The sequence below is a fragment of the Malaclemys terrapin genome, chromosome 4, assembly GCF_027887155.1.
Source record: "Malaclemys terrapin pileata isolate rMalTer1 chromosome 4, rMalTer1.hap1, whole genome shotgun sequence".
In the NCBI taxonomy this organism is placed as follows: domain Eukaryota; kingdom Metazoa; phylum Chordata; order Testudines; family Emydidae; genus Malaclemys; species Malaclemys terrapin.
This window is the reverse complement of record NC_071508.1, coordinates 3610206-3625180: the sequence shown is the minus strand read 5'-3', so window position 1 is coordinate 3625180 and position 14975 is coordinate 3610206. Positions and strand designations below refer to the sequence as shown.

The 14975-nt window shown below is 41.7% G+C and overlaps 1 protein-coding gene across 2 annotated transcripts; it reads right to left on the bottom strand.

Moving 5' to 3' along the window:
* Positions 1-4816: 4816 nt before the first annotated feature.
* On the bottom strand, positions 4817-12382 carry LOC128835659 (olfactory receptor 1052-like). Of its 2 annotated transcripts, none has more exons than XM_054025247.1 (2): positions 12367-12382; positions 4817-5773 (listed from the first exon to the last, which is right to left on the bottom strand). In XM_054025247.1, exon 2 carries the CDS (start codon positions 5769-5771, stop codon positions 4833-4835), a length of 939 nt encoding a protein of 312 aa, XP_053881222.1. In that variant the 5' UTR covers positions 5772-5773; positions 12367-12382; the 3' UTR covers positions 4817-4832. The 2 variants fall into 2 exon arrangements, with proteins under 2 accessions (XP_053881222.1, XP_053881221.1); XM_054025246.1 differs by lacking the exon at positions 12367-12382 and adding an exon at positions 10604-10615 and having other exon boundaries at positions 4817-5762.
* Positions 12383-14975: the final 2593 nt, after the last annotated feature.

Genomic DNA, 14975 nt, shown 5'->3' with positions numbered 1-14975 from the left:
GTCCCTACACACGGTGACATTTGAATATTCATACTGGATATGCTCTGGTTAGTCCAGGGAAGTTTTGTCTGAATCATCGATCACTTAAATCCACTTCTTGTGCTCCTAGGAATACTGCTTATGATTTTTCCATATATGTACAAAATGGAATGACGCTATAGTGCCATAACATAAAAGGACTATTTTCCTTTCAACACTTTAATACCGGTACAGGATTGGAAACCCCATCGTGCAATCAACCACTGCCCATGAGCAAATACACATTTTCAATGAGCAGTTAGACATCCAGTTCCCTGGACAACTCCCTGGAATGGGAGTTTGGTGCCTTTATATCCCCACTTAAACTCCTGCAGTCTGAACCAATATTGACTGAAGTCAATCGGAGTCTTTTTTTGTTTTGTCTTCCAAAAAGCAGGATCAGACTTCAACAACAGCAGCATTAATAACAGTTCCAGACCATCTCAACTAACTAAAAAGTGAGAGAGCCATGCAGTAGGCATGAGCACAACATAACCCCGGAAAAAGCTAGAGAGAGCTTCTGTCACTGCGGCTACATAAGCTGGGGGTGGTAAAGTAAAAAATTGGTCCTTTCTTTCTTAGGCCCTGCTGAGTTCAGGGAAACAGGAGACTGCATTAAAACAAAATACCAGAGCCCATCAGTTTCTACTTCCCACTGGAACATCCCCAGGGCCCTGAAATGTAGCTAGCTGCTTGGCCCATGTATTCCGTTACCATTAATACCGCAATCCATAACACTCATTGACTGGATACAGCCGCGTGCTCAGTTACAGTCGGTGTAAGAATATTATAGAACGTTGACATATTTTTCTAATAAAATGATATGGAAATTTTCCATAAGGAATTGGCTTCAGGTTTGAATACGGTATAAAACCTCTACTAGTGGAGGCTGGGGGAGATGCTTGTTTATTCACTGAGTGGATTATTTTAGTTTGGAACCAAAGATTAAAGCTGGGCAGGAAATGGTTTTCCTGTCCCATGAAAATTTGGGAGATTTTAAAAATGTCCCATCCCCAAAGCTGATATTTTCCTTTTTTCCACAAACCAAAAAGCTGGGGGAAAGTTGATTTTGATCAATCAAAATATTTTGTTCCAATAGTTCAAATTATATGAACATTAAACAAAATAATTAGCTAATTAGCATTTTGAAACATTAATTTTGAACTAAAAAAAGGCAACTTTTCGTTTTGAAAATGTCAAAAATGAACATTTAGACAATTTTAAGCTTCTTTTTTCTTTCAATTTTTTTTAAATGAGTAATTCATTGAAACTGGAATTTTCCCACAAGAATATTTCATTTTTGATGAATCAGTATTTTCCAGTGCAAAAAGCATTGGGCTTAAATTGCAGCAAGGGCGGTTTAGGTTGGACATTAGGAAAAGTTTCCTAACTGTCCGGGTGGTTAACCACTGGAATAAATTGCCTAAGGAGGTTGTGGAATCTCCATCATTGGAGATTTTTCAGAGCAGGTTAGACAAACACCTGTCAGGGTTGTTCTAGATGGTGCTTTGTCCTGCTATGAGTGCAGGGGACTGGAATTATGACCTCTTGAGGTCCCTTCCAATCCTATGATTCTATGATTGATCCAATATTGCGCTCTAATATTTTTCATTGAAACTTTATTAATGCAAGATAAAAAGAACCCCCGTGAATGGGGTTGGGTAGCGGGTCAACTCTTGAATCCCGGAGGAAGTTGCATCTGAGTGTGCTTCAGTGGATTTATGTCCTTTCACCATTAATCACAATGGGCTAAACTCTATTATCCCTTGGCTCAAGTCTACCTAGCAGAGTTTAAGTGTAAGGCATTTCCATGGGGTAGAAAGTATCCTAACTACAGCTGGCCAAAATTCTTTGGCTGAAACTTTTTTTCAGAGAAAAATGCACATTCAGCTACACCAGAATGTTTGCCCAATTGTATTGGGTTCTTCGGGATGGAAAAACGTCAAATAAATTCATTTCCCCACTGCTAAACCTTGCTGTTTGGTGTCCCACCTCTGCATGGAGGGGTGAAAGTAAAGCTCTAAATCAGTGTTGGTGAGAACAGGGGCTTGTTTGCATTGGGAAGCTATTCCTGAGCAAGGTAATATGTGAATTTAAGGCACTAGGGCTATTCCTGAATAGCTCCTGGTATGGACACTCTTAATTTACTGGATTAAACTAAACCGGAAAATGGCATTCTTCTATGCGGCCATGTAGGGAGTTACATTAGCTAGCTGTAGAGTCCGGTTCCTAACGCAATAGAATTGTGTCAGTGGTGAGAATAGGGCTAATCAGTGTATAGCAATGATGAGAAAAAAAATTGTATGATCAAAAGAGCTCTGTGAATAGCTGATTTCTTGGGTTGCTGGCTAGTCTGAAACATAAATGAAAAATTTAGTTTCTGGTTGATCCAAATTGATTTTTTTTTTTTTTAATTTCAATTTTTTTGGCTGACTGACAAGTTGAATGAAATGTTTTGTTTGATCAGTTGCTGTATTTGCAAATGTTATTTTTTTAAATAAAATTGAAGTAAATTTTGAAACAAAAAGTCTTTTAAATGGGAAACTTAAAATATTTAGACCTTTTAGCTTTTTCTGAGGTTTTAGATCAAAGCAAAACAATTAATTTCATTTGACACAGATTCATAAAATATTTCAGTTAACCCAAATCTGCGTTGCTCAGAAAAAAAGTATTTTGGTCCAACTCCCCTCTCCCCCCAGTTCTAATGAACAATATATCGTGTTGCTCAGAGTAAAACTATCCCAATTCAAATTAGTCATGAGGCTCACATTTTCAACAGTGAGGGTGGTTAATGGCTGGAATGAACTACCATGGGAAGTGATGGTTTATCCAGCTACAGCTGCTGTGAAATCAAGACCCGATGGCTCTCTGGAAGATACACTTAATAAAACACCAGTTAATGGGCTTAATACAGAGGGTAACTCTACAGAATTGTGACCTGAGTTATACAGTCAGACTAAACAATGTCATTGTCCTTTCTAGCCCTTAAAATATATGATCAATTTATAGCATTGCTGTAAGTAAACCTATAAAATCACTATATGGCATTGACAACAAGGAGTCCTGTGGCACCTTAAAGACTAACAAATGTATTTGGGCATGAGCTATCGTGGGCTGGAACCTTCTGGGTTCTCTTTGCTGAAACAGACTAACACGACTACCCCTCTGAAATATATGGCATTGGTGGGAGTAACATTACATGACCATTATTATTGATACTACTTCATTAATTCATTAGTATTGGGCTTAATCCCAACCCCATTCTGTTAGGTGCTGTACCAACATATTACAAAAAAACAACCTCTGGCCAAAGGAGCTTGTAATGTAAGCTGAAAATAAGAGACAATGGTACAGATGACAAACAGATGGGGAGCAACACAAGGTGACAACAAGATGATTGAGAATAAAGCTGAATAACAAGTTGCTAGAGCCTTGTCAGAATTTGATTTTTAAGTTTTTTAGAATTTGAATTGATAATATCAATGTTTTATTTTTAAGCCTTTTTTATTTTAAATGTTTAAATCTTTACAATTGCGGGAAATTATGGGGGATCAGACAATGGGAGGTCAGACATAGTTTTGTTAATGACAGTCGACACTGAGATTCAAAAAGTTAAAGCTTTATAACTGTTAAAACACAAATTGTCAACATCACATGTCAAAATATACAAAATAAATATCCTTAAATCAAACTCTAATACATTCTCAAGCTGCAGTTTTTCTTATTCTGCCTATCTGTAAATTTCAATTATTGTTGGCAATAATTTTTTCATTGGTTTGTGTGCATATGGTGAAATCAATAATGACCAACATTTATTGAGAAAAATCTATTCCTTCCAAGCCTAAGTATATACGATAACACTGGTTAAGAATAGATGGATATAGCACTAGTATGAATATAGATGTGATCAATATAAAGACAACTGCATAGTACTTCACTCTAGAAGGAAAAATCAAATGCATAAATACAATGTGGGGAATAACTGGCTAGGAGAAGTGCTGCTGAGATGGATCTGGGAGTTCAAGTGGGTCACAAGTTGAGTATGAGCCAACAATGAGCTGCAGTTGTGAAAAGGGCTGTCTGGGGTGTATTACCAGGTGTGTTGTGTGTAAGACCAAGGCAGTGATTGTATGGCTCTGCTTGGCACTGGTGAGGCCTCAGTTGAAGTTCTGTGTCTAGGTTTGGGAGCCACGCTTTAGAAAGGACGTGGGCAAATAGGAGAGAGTCCAGAGGGGAAAAACAAAAATGACAAAAAGGGTTTACAAAACCTGATCTATTTGGAAAGTTTTAAAAAAATTGGGCATGTTTTGTTTTGAGACAAGACGACCGAGGAGGGACCTGATAACAGTCTTCAACTAGGTTAAGGGCTGCTATAAAGGGGATAGAGATCAAATGTGGCAGCCCGTATGAGGCCCAGACACTAAAGAGAGCAAAAGCGTTGAGTTCTCATAGTGCAAGTTACATACTGAGCATTAATTAAAGCATCACATTAAGAAATTAAACCTAGAAGCAAGTTTATTTTATTTTTCATCTCAGATAACCTTGCAGGGCACCATTTCAAATAGATTAATGGTCAAGAAACAAGGAAAGGTGTCTATATTCCAACAGCCACATAATGACAGGACATTAGGTAACATTGTTCCTCTCAAGCAATTGTAAAACATAATTTCCACATGCTACATCAGTTCTTTGAGTTTCATTTAATTCTTGTACAACATTTGTGATACACAAATCAAGGCAGTAACACATAGAGCATACTCCTACCCTTCTTCCAATTGTTCTTCTCAATTGACTGGAATTGTCATGGTGACAAATTAGCTGGGAATGTTTTTCCAGTCCATCACCCTCTTAAGAGCATCCTTAACCTCCTTGTTCCTCAGGCTGTAGATCAAGGGGTTCAACATGGGGACCACCAGGGTATAAAACACAGCAGAGATTTTCTCCTGTTCCAGTGAGTAGCTGGAACTGGGTTGTATGTGGCTTAAGCTCACAGGTCCATAGAACATGGTGACAGCTGTCAGATGAGAGGCACAGGTGGAGAAGGCTTTGCGCCTGCCCTTGGCGGAGCAGATCCTCAGGATAGAGAAGAGGATGTTCAGATAAGAGATCATGACAAACAGGAGGGTGGACATGGCAATAACTCCAGAGAATGTTACAAGCAAAATCTCATTGATGTGGTTATCAGAGCAGACAAGCTTCAGCAATGGGTTAGTGTCACAGAAGTAATGATTGATGATGTTGGGCCCACAGAACGACAACCTCAGCAAGCCACATGTGTGGGTCAGTGAGTTCACGAGCCCCCCTACGTATGAGCTGGCCACTAGATGAATACAGACTCTCTTAGACATAACAGCGGAGTAGAGCAGAGGGTTACAAATGGCTACATAGCGGTCGTATGCCATCACAGCCAGCAGGAACCCTTCTGTGGTCACAAACACGACAAAAGAGAAGTGTTGGGCAATACAGGCAGAGTAAGAAATGCTTTTACTCCCCACTAAGAAATTCACCAGCATCCTTGGAGTGAAGACTGAGGAGTAGCAGAGGTCAACAACGGACAGGTTACTGAGGAAGAAGTACATGGGGGAATGGAGTCGGGGATCAACCCTGATCAACACAATCATCCCAAGATTCCCAACCAGCGTAAGAACGTAGATCACCAGGAACGCCGCGAAGAGGGGTATCTGCAGCTCCTGACGATCCGTCAGCCCCAGGAGGATGAACTGGGTCACTATGCTGTGATTGCCCTCAGCCATTTATACAGGGGTGCATGAAACCATACCTGCCGGGATAACAAGAGTGAGCAGCATGGAAGAAGGAAATTTCATGGCATGAATTAAATCTGAATGACACCGCCGGGCTTGAATGTGGGTAGTGAATATCTTACAGGAAACCAGCCGCCGTGATGTCTGGGAAGAGTTGGGATGGACCTTTAGATTTACACTCACTTTTTAACAGGGCTGAGATTTTCAAGGCTGTCTAGGAGATTTAGACATCCAAGTCTCCATAAAATGGACTGGAATTAGGCATCAAGTTCCCCATAGGGAGTTTCCAGATTCATGTCCATTATCACAAATGTTCTCCAATGAAATATACCTGGCATGTGTTTGAGTTTGAGCTTGGTACTTTATATTGTCTGCTCACTGAGGGTAAGTTAGAAAGCACTCATACTTTAAATCCTTCCGGATTAGGGTGACCAGACAGTAAATGTGAAAAATCGGGACGGGGGTGGGGGTAATAGGAACCTATAGAAGAAAAAGACCCAGAAATCGGAACTGTCCCTATAAAATCGGGACATCCGGTCACCCTACTCCAGATAATCCTTTTAGATGACTACAATGTCTGTTATGTCCCAGTCACTTGGTTACTACTGCTTTGTAAAACATCCCCTGGCAGTGTTGCTAATCTCAAGCATTTGAAAACCATGACTCAGGCTTCCAAACATCATGCAATTGGCTTAAAATCTTGAGATCTTTAAAAAATAACACACACGGGGTTTAGAGATGGGGCAGGGAAGGATAATTCTGTTTTGTGCAAGATTTTTATTTTTCAGAATTTGGTTTAGGAACAAACCCACAGTTTTTGAAAAGTTTCTGAAAAAGGGAACGGATCCCTGGAGTCATGGACACTGACAATTTTGGATGTTCCCAGCCCCCAGAGCAATCGGCATGTGTGTCTGCTCCAAGGCCATGGACTCTGGAAGCTCTGAGGTTGCTAGCAGGCCACTGGGCAGGTTGCAAAGGAGCTGGGCAGGTGAACTAGCAGAAACCAGGCAGGATTCGGATGCAGGCAGAGTTTCCTCAATTCCATGGTGCTGCAGTGAAATTGGCCCTTCTTCACGAAATGTCCCAATTTCACTCAGTCAGCAAATTGCAATGGAACAATGTTTCTGGGCCCTGGAGAGAGTCACGTTTTCAAGCTTTTCTTAGCAACCCTTAGGGCTAGAAACATACTTAAAAAAGATCGGAGATTCCTAACTGATCACATGACTGAAGGACCTGGGGCTTTAAGAGAAGCACCAAATATCATGAGAATTGGCAACTGTGCCTTCAATCTATGCTATCCTTGCTCTAGGAGATTTCTGGCCACTTGACTCCAGTCCCAATTTCTTATGCCTACTAGTGGTACACACTGCCAGGTCCTTCATCTCTCTAGGTCATTCGCCGTGACACAGGAATATGATACAGGTGGGAAATGGTGAAGAAATAATTTTGGCACAGAAGCGACAATGGAAAGCAATGTGCAAGGCAAGGATCTGAAGGAGCGGGAGGGAGGATGCTTGAAGAGGGAGCATAGGGGGGTTGCATGAAGCCACAGGTGAGAGAATGAGATAAAAGGAGAAATTGCTGTATAGAAGAGGAGTGTGAGGAGAGTGGAGAGAGAAAGAAGGAAGAAATAAGGCTGAAGAGACATGAAGGCAAAACTATGTAATGCCTCAAAAGTGAGACTTTCTCCATTTGTTTCCTTCTTCTGGCTTCCCCCTTTCCCCATTTTATCAAACACAACCAGCTTGTTTTCAATCCAAGGCCCTTCACAGGCTATCAACACCGTGAGGCGCATCTGCTATTGCAGTGTCATCTACCACCTCCGCCCTTCCAATGCTACCCATTGGTTACATTTTTCAAACAAACACGGGCATGACTGGGGCTGCCGCAGTGCAAATAATTATTGTTATTTCCCCCTTATGGTTCGAGATCGGCCACACCAGAACCCACCGGATCCCAGTCTCCGTCTTCCCCCCTCCCCCACTCACACGCACACACAACACTGGATAATGGTCAGACTGGCACTAGGGGCACGATTCTGAGATCGGCCTTTAATTCCTGGCTCTGCTACAGGCTTCCTATGTGATTCTGGACAAAGCAAAGATTTCCTCTTTGCCTCAATTCCCTCTTTGTAAAATTTGGGTAATAATCCTTCCTTTCGCCCACCCTCTTCTGTCTTGTTTAATAGACTGTAAGCTCTTGAGGGGGGGAACTCTCTCTTACTATGTGTTTCCAGAGAACCTAGTACAGTGGGGCATTGACCTCTAATTGATAACACAACAACAATAAATTACAGCCCTGACTTATCTCTATAATTGGCTGTAGCCAGAATCTGAAAATCCTCAAAGGTTGCAGAAATCGGATCTGAATCTGATTCCAGATCTGAAGTGTGTAACTCATATTCATCTCTATGTCTAATACCAGATTCTTACCTAATATCCATCTGGACCTTTCAGGGTCTTCCATGAACCATATCCATTGCCCCTGTAATTTATCCCGAGACAGAAAAATGAACAATGTCTGTCTCAAGTTGCAAAAATGTTGCAAAAACAGCACATTTCCAAGTAAATGGAGAAAATGGAAAGTTATGTCCAGGAATCAGAACTGAAGGAAAATAGCTATCCCACCTCCACTGAAGGAAAGAAGTATTGTATCATAGCTACTGGTGGCAGAGAGAGTTCAATCACTCTTCATCCCTAAGGGATCATGTTAGGGCACCAAATACCTTTATATATACATCTCTGTGTCATTTAGAGATCAAGTCTCTGAAGTCACACCTCCAATTACAGTCTCAAGCCAGGCACAGAGGGGCTCATTACAATGCCCTCCTTGGTGCCCTAACATGCTCCGTAGATTTGTTTATTTGCCTTTGCTTAGTTTTACGGAAAGCTCTCGCTGTTTTGCGAAGCCCCAGGAAGAAGTCTCAAGAGCAGTGTAACTGCAAAGGAATGGCTCAGTCTCTTTCCGTAGGGAGCACTCAGTGAATTCAGCGTCAACGTTAGGCTTAAAAGAAATCCAGACATGTTAAACTATGGAAAAAGCGCAGTTACAGCAAACAAACAACTGTAACTTTGTTCTGTGTAGATGCCAAGCAATCACCCTACCCTTACAATTAGTGCCTAATAGTGCCTTACAATTTACCGCCCCTGATTGGGTCAAACTGATTTTTCATACAGTTTAAGGCCAGAAGAGGTCAATGTGATCATCTAATCTGACCTCCTGCATAACAAAACCTTGCCCAATAATTTATGTATCAAGCCCATAATTATTATTTTTTTTTAGCTCTCACACATCTTTTAGCTAGATATCCAGTTGGAAAGACTTCAAGTGACAGACAATCCACCATTAGCAGGAGTGTTGTAAGCAAGACAGGAGAAGTAATTCTTCCAGTCTACACAGCTGCAATAAGGCCTCAACTGCAGTATTGTGTCCAGTTCTGGGTGCCACATTTCAGGAAACATGGGAACAAATTGGAGAGAGTCCAGAGAAGAGCAACAAAAATGATTAAAGGTCTAGAAAACATGACCTATGAGGGAAGATTGAAAGAATTAGGTTTGTTTAGTGTGGAAAAGAAAAGACTGAGAGGAGACATAACAGTTTTCAAATACCTAACAGGTTGTTACAAGGAGGAGGGAGAAAAATTATTCTCCTTAACCTCTGATGATAGGACAAGAAGCAATGGGCTTAAATTGCAGCAAGGGAGGTTTAGGTTGGACATTAGGAAAAAATCCTAATCGTCAGGGTGGTTAGGCACTGGAATAAATTGCCTGGGGAGGTTGTGGAATCTCCATCATTGGAGATTGTTCAGAGCAGGTTAGAGAAACACCTGTCAGGGATGTTCTTGATGGTGCTTGGTCCTGCCATGAGTGCAGGGGCCTGCACTTGATGACATCTCGAGGTCCCTTCCAGTCCTATGATTCTGTCATGGGTTAAGTGATGCTTTTTGTTAAGATGGCTGGTGCTAGTAGCTGGGTATGGCTCTGTTTTTTGCCCCCTTCCTCTGCCTGCACAGTTCTCAGCTCTAGGACACTGCTGCTTCTGTAGGCCACGCAGCAGGCTCCCCAGCCTTTAGAATTGCTTTTCCCCCTGCCCTGGGTCTGAGCTGTGTTGGGGGCAGGGGAGTGAGATGAAAACTCCACGGTGTTTGGGTGAGGGCAGAAAGGGAGTGGCAGCAGTAGGAGGCAGAAGGGAGCAAATTGCATGGAAAAGAGGGGAAATGTTTGACTGGGCGTCATGGGTCTGAAAGGCAGCGGGCCTAGGGTTTAGGCTGTGATACCTCAGACCACTTCAATCTCTCCATTCCTGAGGAGAGCCCTGTTGGGTCATACATATAAAATCAAAGGATCCTAGAAGGAGCCTGGCTTGTGGTTGAAACTTGCCCGTAGCTCAATGTTATTAGTTTTACAGTAGCGACTGGAGGTGCAAACTGAGACCAGAGCCCCAGAGTCCTTGATTTCAATGGGGCTTCTTACAGTCTAAAGCATGTTAAGCATGTGCTTATGTTTCCTTGGATTGGGGTTAGCGAGCTCAGTACCTTGCTGGTCTGAGCTCTTATTCTGGGTGAGCTGAGAAATTGGGAAATGTCTGTAGACCCTAGGAGAGCTGTTAAAGCAGAACTGCAAAGAAACTGGAGGGATTTGACAGCTTTATATGGCATAGTGTATGGATGCAGTAGCTTAAGGGATACTAAACATCACACTTCAGGGCTTAAACCAATCTCTAATTATTAGAGATCATGGCAGGATGTGGGGAAGGGCTGATTATTCCACATCTGCCTATTGAAGGTTATTAAACCTTCTTTTGAAACCTCTGATACTAGCCACTATCAAAGACATGATACTGCACTAGATGGAGCTCAGGTCTGATCCAATCTGGCAATTTCTATGTGTTTATCCAGGATTTCATAAAAAGACCGGTGAATCCAAATGCTTCTGCAGACCAAATTCCTTCTAAAGAGAGAATCTGAACCAGTGGGTGCTGCCCCATTCCAAACGGAGTGACCATAGGCACTTATCGGCCAGAGAGGGGGTGCTCGTGACAGGCGGGTGTCGAGGCCGTTACACTGAAAACTGAAATCTGAAGTCAGATTTGATTCAGGTCTCTCTTAAACAGCTATAAACAGATGCAAATCAAGAGGAACTGCATTGAAATCCCCTGGAGTTCCATCTATGTAAAACCTGTGCAAACCAGATCATAATCATCATCATAATAATAAAAACCTCAACCACAACAATATACTCCACTGGACAGAGCTTTCTCCATGGGGTACTCCTGGGGGAATTCTGCAACAAAACAATATTTTTAAATTCTGCGTATTTAATTTGTCACAATAACACTATATAATCACACCGGTTTCAATTATTTTGGTAATTTTTCAAAACACCTGCCAGCCACAGGGCCCCCCTGGCCCAGACACCTGCACCCCCTCCCACCCCCCAGAGCCCAGCTGCAGCCTTCCAAGCCCAGACACTCACACCCCTCCCTTTCCAAAGTCCAGGGAGCCAGAGGGAGAAACAACCTGATGCTGGGCCCTGTGCTTGTATGGAGTTTCCTGCATGTCACCTCCTCCTTTCAGGGTGTGCCAGGAGCCCTTCATCTCCATTTCCCTACCCTGGCAGCATCTCCTATGTGCAAGCTGGGAGCTGGACTCTGCTGGGTCCAGCGGCCCCTAGTGGCAGCCAGCAGCTCTGCAATGCCAAATCTGGGGGAAAGGGAGGAAATTCTGCACAGAATATTAATGTGGTGTGAATTCTGCACTGTGCAATGGTACAGAATTCCCCCAGGAACAATGGGGAGAAGAAGTGAGAACAAATGATCATGTCACTTAATACACTGCTGGTCGGTGCTCAGATATGATGGTGATGTAAGACTATATAGACTAGAATCAGAAATTGGAGCTTTATTTTGGGCCTCCTTCCACCCAAATGTGGAAGATCAATGATCCTTGTGCAAGAAAACGGGAATAGAAATAGTGGGCATGTGAGTAAAAATCTCTTCTCGCACCCCCGCTCCCAACAAAACAATAGATCTGAGGGCAATTAGTCTGTACCCAAAATGTCTGGCTGCAACGTGAGTCTTAGTTACTTAATTGTGCGATTCTGTCATCAAGAGATCTGAAAACTCCCGGGAATCTGTCTTGGCTTTATAAAATAGCAATAAACACTTCACCTTAAAACTCCGTCCTTTTACTAATGTAAATCCTTCAAAGTCTTTCAGTAAATGCCAGCTTTCATCAGCAGGTAGGGTTAGATTTGAATCAAGCTGCGATAAATTATTAGAGTTCAGGTAGTTTGAAGTCAATTGAAGTTTTGCCACTTGTCTTTAATAAGATCAGGATTTAGTGCAAAATATAGTCATATATTGATACTTTTCATGTCAGTTGCATATATTTCTAACCGGTAAAGCAGAACTAAATGACAAACTCACTTTTCTTCAACACTAAAAAATAATGTCCATGTGGCTCTAAGTTAGTGGTTCTCAGACTTTTGTACTGGTGACCCCTTTCACACAGCAAGTCTCTGAGTGCGTCATACATTAAAAACACTTGTATATATTTAATACCGTTATAAATGCTGGAGGCAAAGCGGGGTTTGGGATGGTGGTTGACAGCTTGCGACCCCCATGTAATAACCTCGCGACCCCCTGAGGGGTCCCGACCCCCAGTTTGAGAACCCCTGCTGTAAGTACAATGTATGTACTGTATAGCAGGGAGGTAGTGCCACAGATAAGGCTGAGTTTGCTTCCACTTAAGCAGAGATTCACTGTGGTGTGCTGAGGTCACTGCCTTCCATGCTGATCATATTAACTCCTTGTTTCCTTGTACTCCCCTATTAATCTGTCTGTGTCCCGCTGTTCCCTCTTGACATATTTAAGCCATGTCCTCCTCATATTTACAGCACTACGCCCTGACTAAAGAATGAATTTTCTGAGAATTTGCTAGTGAATCTGTTAATTAATTTCTGAGTTAAAATTAATTTTAGAAATATGTCCTTTAAAAATTTAACAGAGTGTCAATCCATTTATTTCTCCCTAAATAACCCAACCCAGGTCCTCCCTATTTCAATGGAAATGACCAAAGAACTAAGTCTTGGGTGGATCTGGGGCAGTGGGTGGTTTTTGAGAAGAACTTTTTAGGTCTTTTTCCCTGTTATTTTACTTAACTGAAAATGTCCCCTTCACAGCAAGATGTATTAACAACCCACTATTGATAGTGTCATAGTCTTTGAAACAATTCACATAGTAATTTATTTCGAAATCACTGTGCATGCAAGCTCGTTTTCATTAGTACTGTCTAAAGGGTCACCACTTTTCCCAAGGGCAGGACACACAGCCTCAAATGCTCTGGGACTGGCTGGTGGAGCTCCAGCACCCCCTGTGTCCCGTTGTGAGCTCCTATACCAACTCCACCTTAGTTCAGACTCCGGGGGAGATTTTACCTTCCTATGGGGTGATGCAACCCAGCAAGTGTTTACAGTGACCCGGGGCAGCCTTTTCAAAGCAAGGTAGCATTTCATAGTCACCTGGAGTTTTGCATGAGCAAGTCCCAAGGCTAGCAGAGGAAAACCAAGCTTAAGAGAAAGTGAAGTGTAATAATAAAATCCGGCAGGCCATAAAAGGATTTGAAGAGCAATTAGCAAAAGACACAAAAACAGAAAGTTGTTTTTAAGTACCTCAGCAGCAGGAAGCCTGTTAAACAACCAATGGACAATTGAGGTGCTACAGGATCACTCAAGGAAGATAAGGTCATTGTGAAGAATCTCAATGAACTTTTTGCATTGGTCTTTACTGCAGGACCAGATGGTATTCACGCACAAATTCTGAAGGAACTCAAATATGAAATTTGCACAGCTACTAACTGTGGTATGTAACCTATCCCTGAAATCAGCCTCTGAACCAGATGACTGCAGGAAAATTAATATAACCCTGATTTCAAAAAATGATAGAGATGATCCTGGCAATTACAACAGTAAGTTTAATTTCATTACCAGGCAAATTGGTTGAAACTATAGCAAAGAACAGAATTATCAGATACATAGATAAATATGATTTGTGAGGGAAGAGTCAACATGGTTTTTATAAAGGGAAATCATGCCTCACCAATCTATTAGGATTCTTGGAGCGAGGTCAACAAACATATAGACAAGGGTGATCCGATGGATATAGTGTACCCGGACTTTCCAAAAACCTTTGACCAAGCCCATCACCAAAGGCTCTTAAGCGAACTAAGCAGTCATGGGATAAGAGGGAAGGTTCTGTCATGGATCAGTAGCTGGTTAAAAGACAGGAAACAAAGGGTAGGAATAAATGGTCAGCTTTCACAATGGTGAGAGGTAAACAACGGGGCTCCATAAAGAACTGTATTAAACATATTCATAAATTATCTGGGAAAAGGGGTAAAGAGGGATGTTTCAAAGCTCGCAGATGATACAAAACTACTCAAGATAGTTAAGTCCAACCCTGATTGCAAAGAGTTAAAGAGGGACCTCACAAAACTGGATGATCAGCCAAGGAAATGACAGATGAAATTCAGTGTTGATAATGCAAAGTAATGCACATTAGAAAACATAATCCTAACTAGACATACAAAATGATGGGTCTAAATTAGCTGTTACCACTCAAGAAAGAGATCTTGGGAGTCAGTGTGGACAGTTCTCTGAAAACTAAGTGACGTGGTGGTTCAAAAAGCCAACTTAATGTTAGGAACCATTAGGAAAGGGATAAATAATAAGAAAGAAAAGATCATATTGCCTGTATATAAATACATTGTATCCTCAGTCCCTGAATACTTTGTGCAGTTCTGGTTGCCCTATCTAAAAAAAAAAGATATATTAGAATTGAAAAAATCCAGAGAAGCGAAATAAAAATGTCCAGCATTCAAGCTTTATTTTTTTTTTTTGAGAAAAAGCTGAAATTTTCTGCTAAAATGGTTAATGCATAAGAATTTCTGTGTATGTGTGTAAAAACTCCATAGGCAAGGGGAACATGTTCCGAAAGTTTTAATGGTGAATCGTTCTTCTTCAGAGAATTGCAGCCTTTCAAAATGGCCACCAGCTCTCATAATTGTTGACAGGAATGAGGCTAAAGCTGCCTTTAAGGAAAGACATCCTCTTTCAATATGAACACCTCTGCCATTATTTCCAAAGCAGTAAAGTCAAGCTGCCCTCATAGAAGCTGGTAGTCCATGTCCGCACAGAG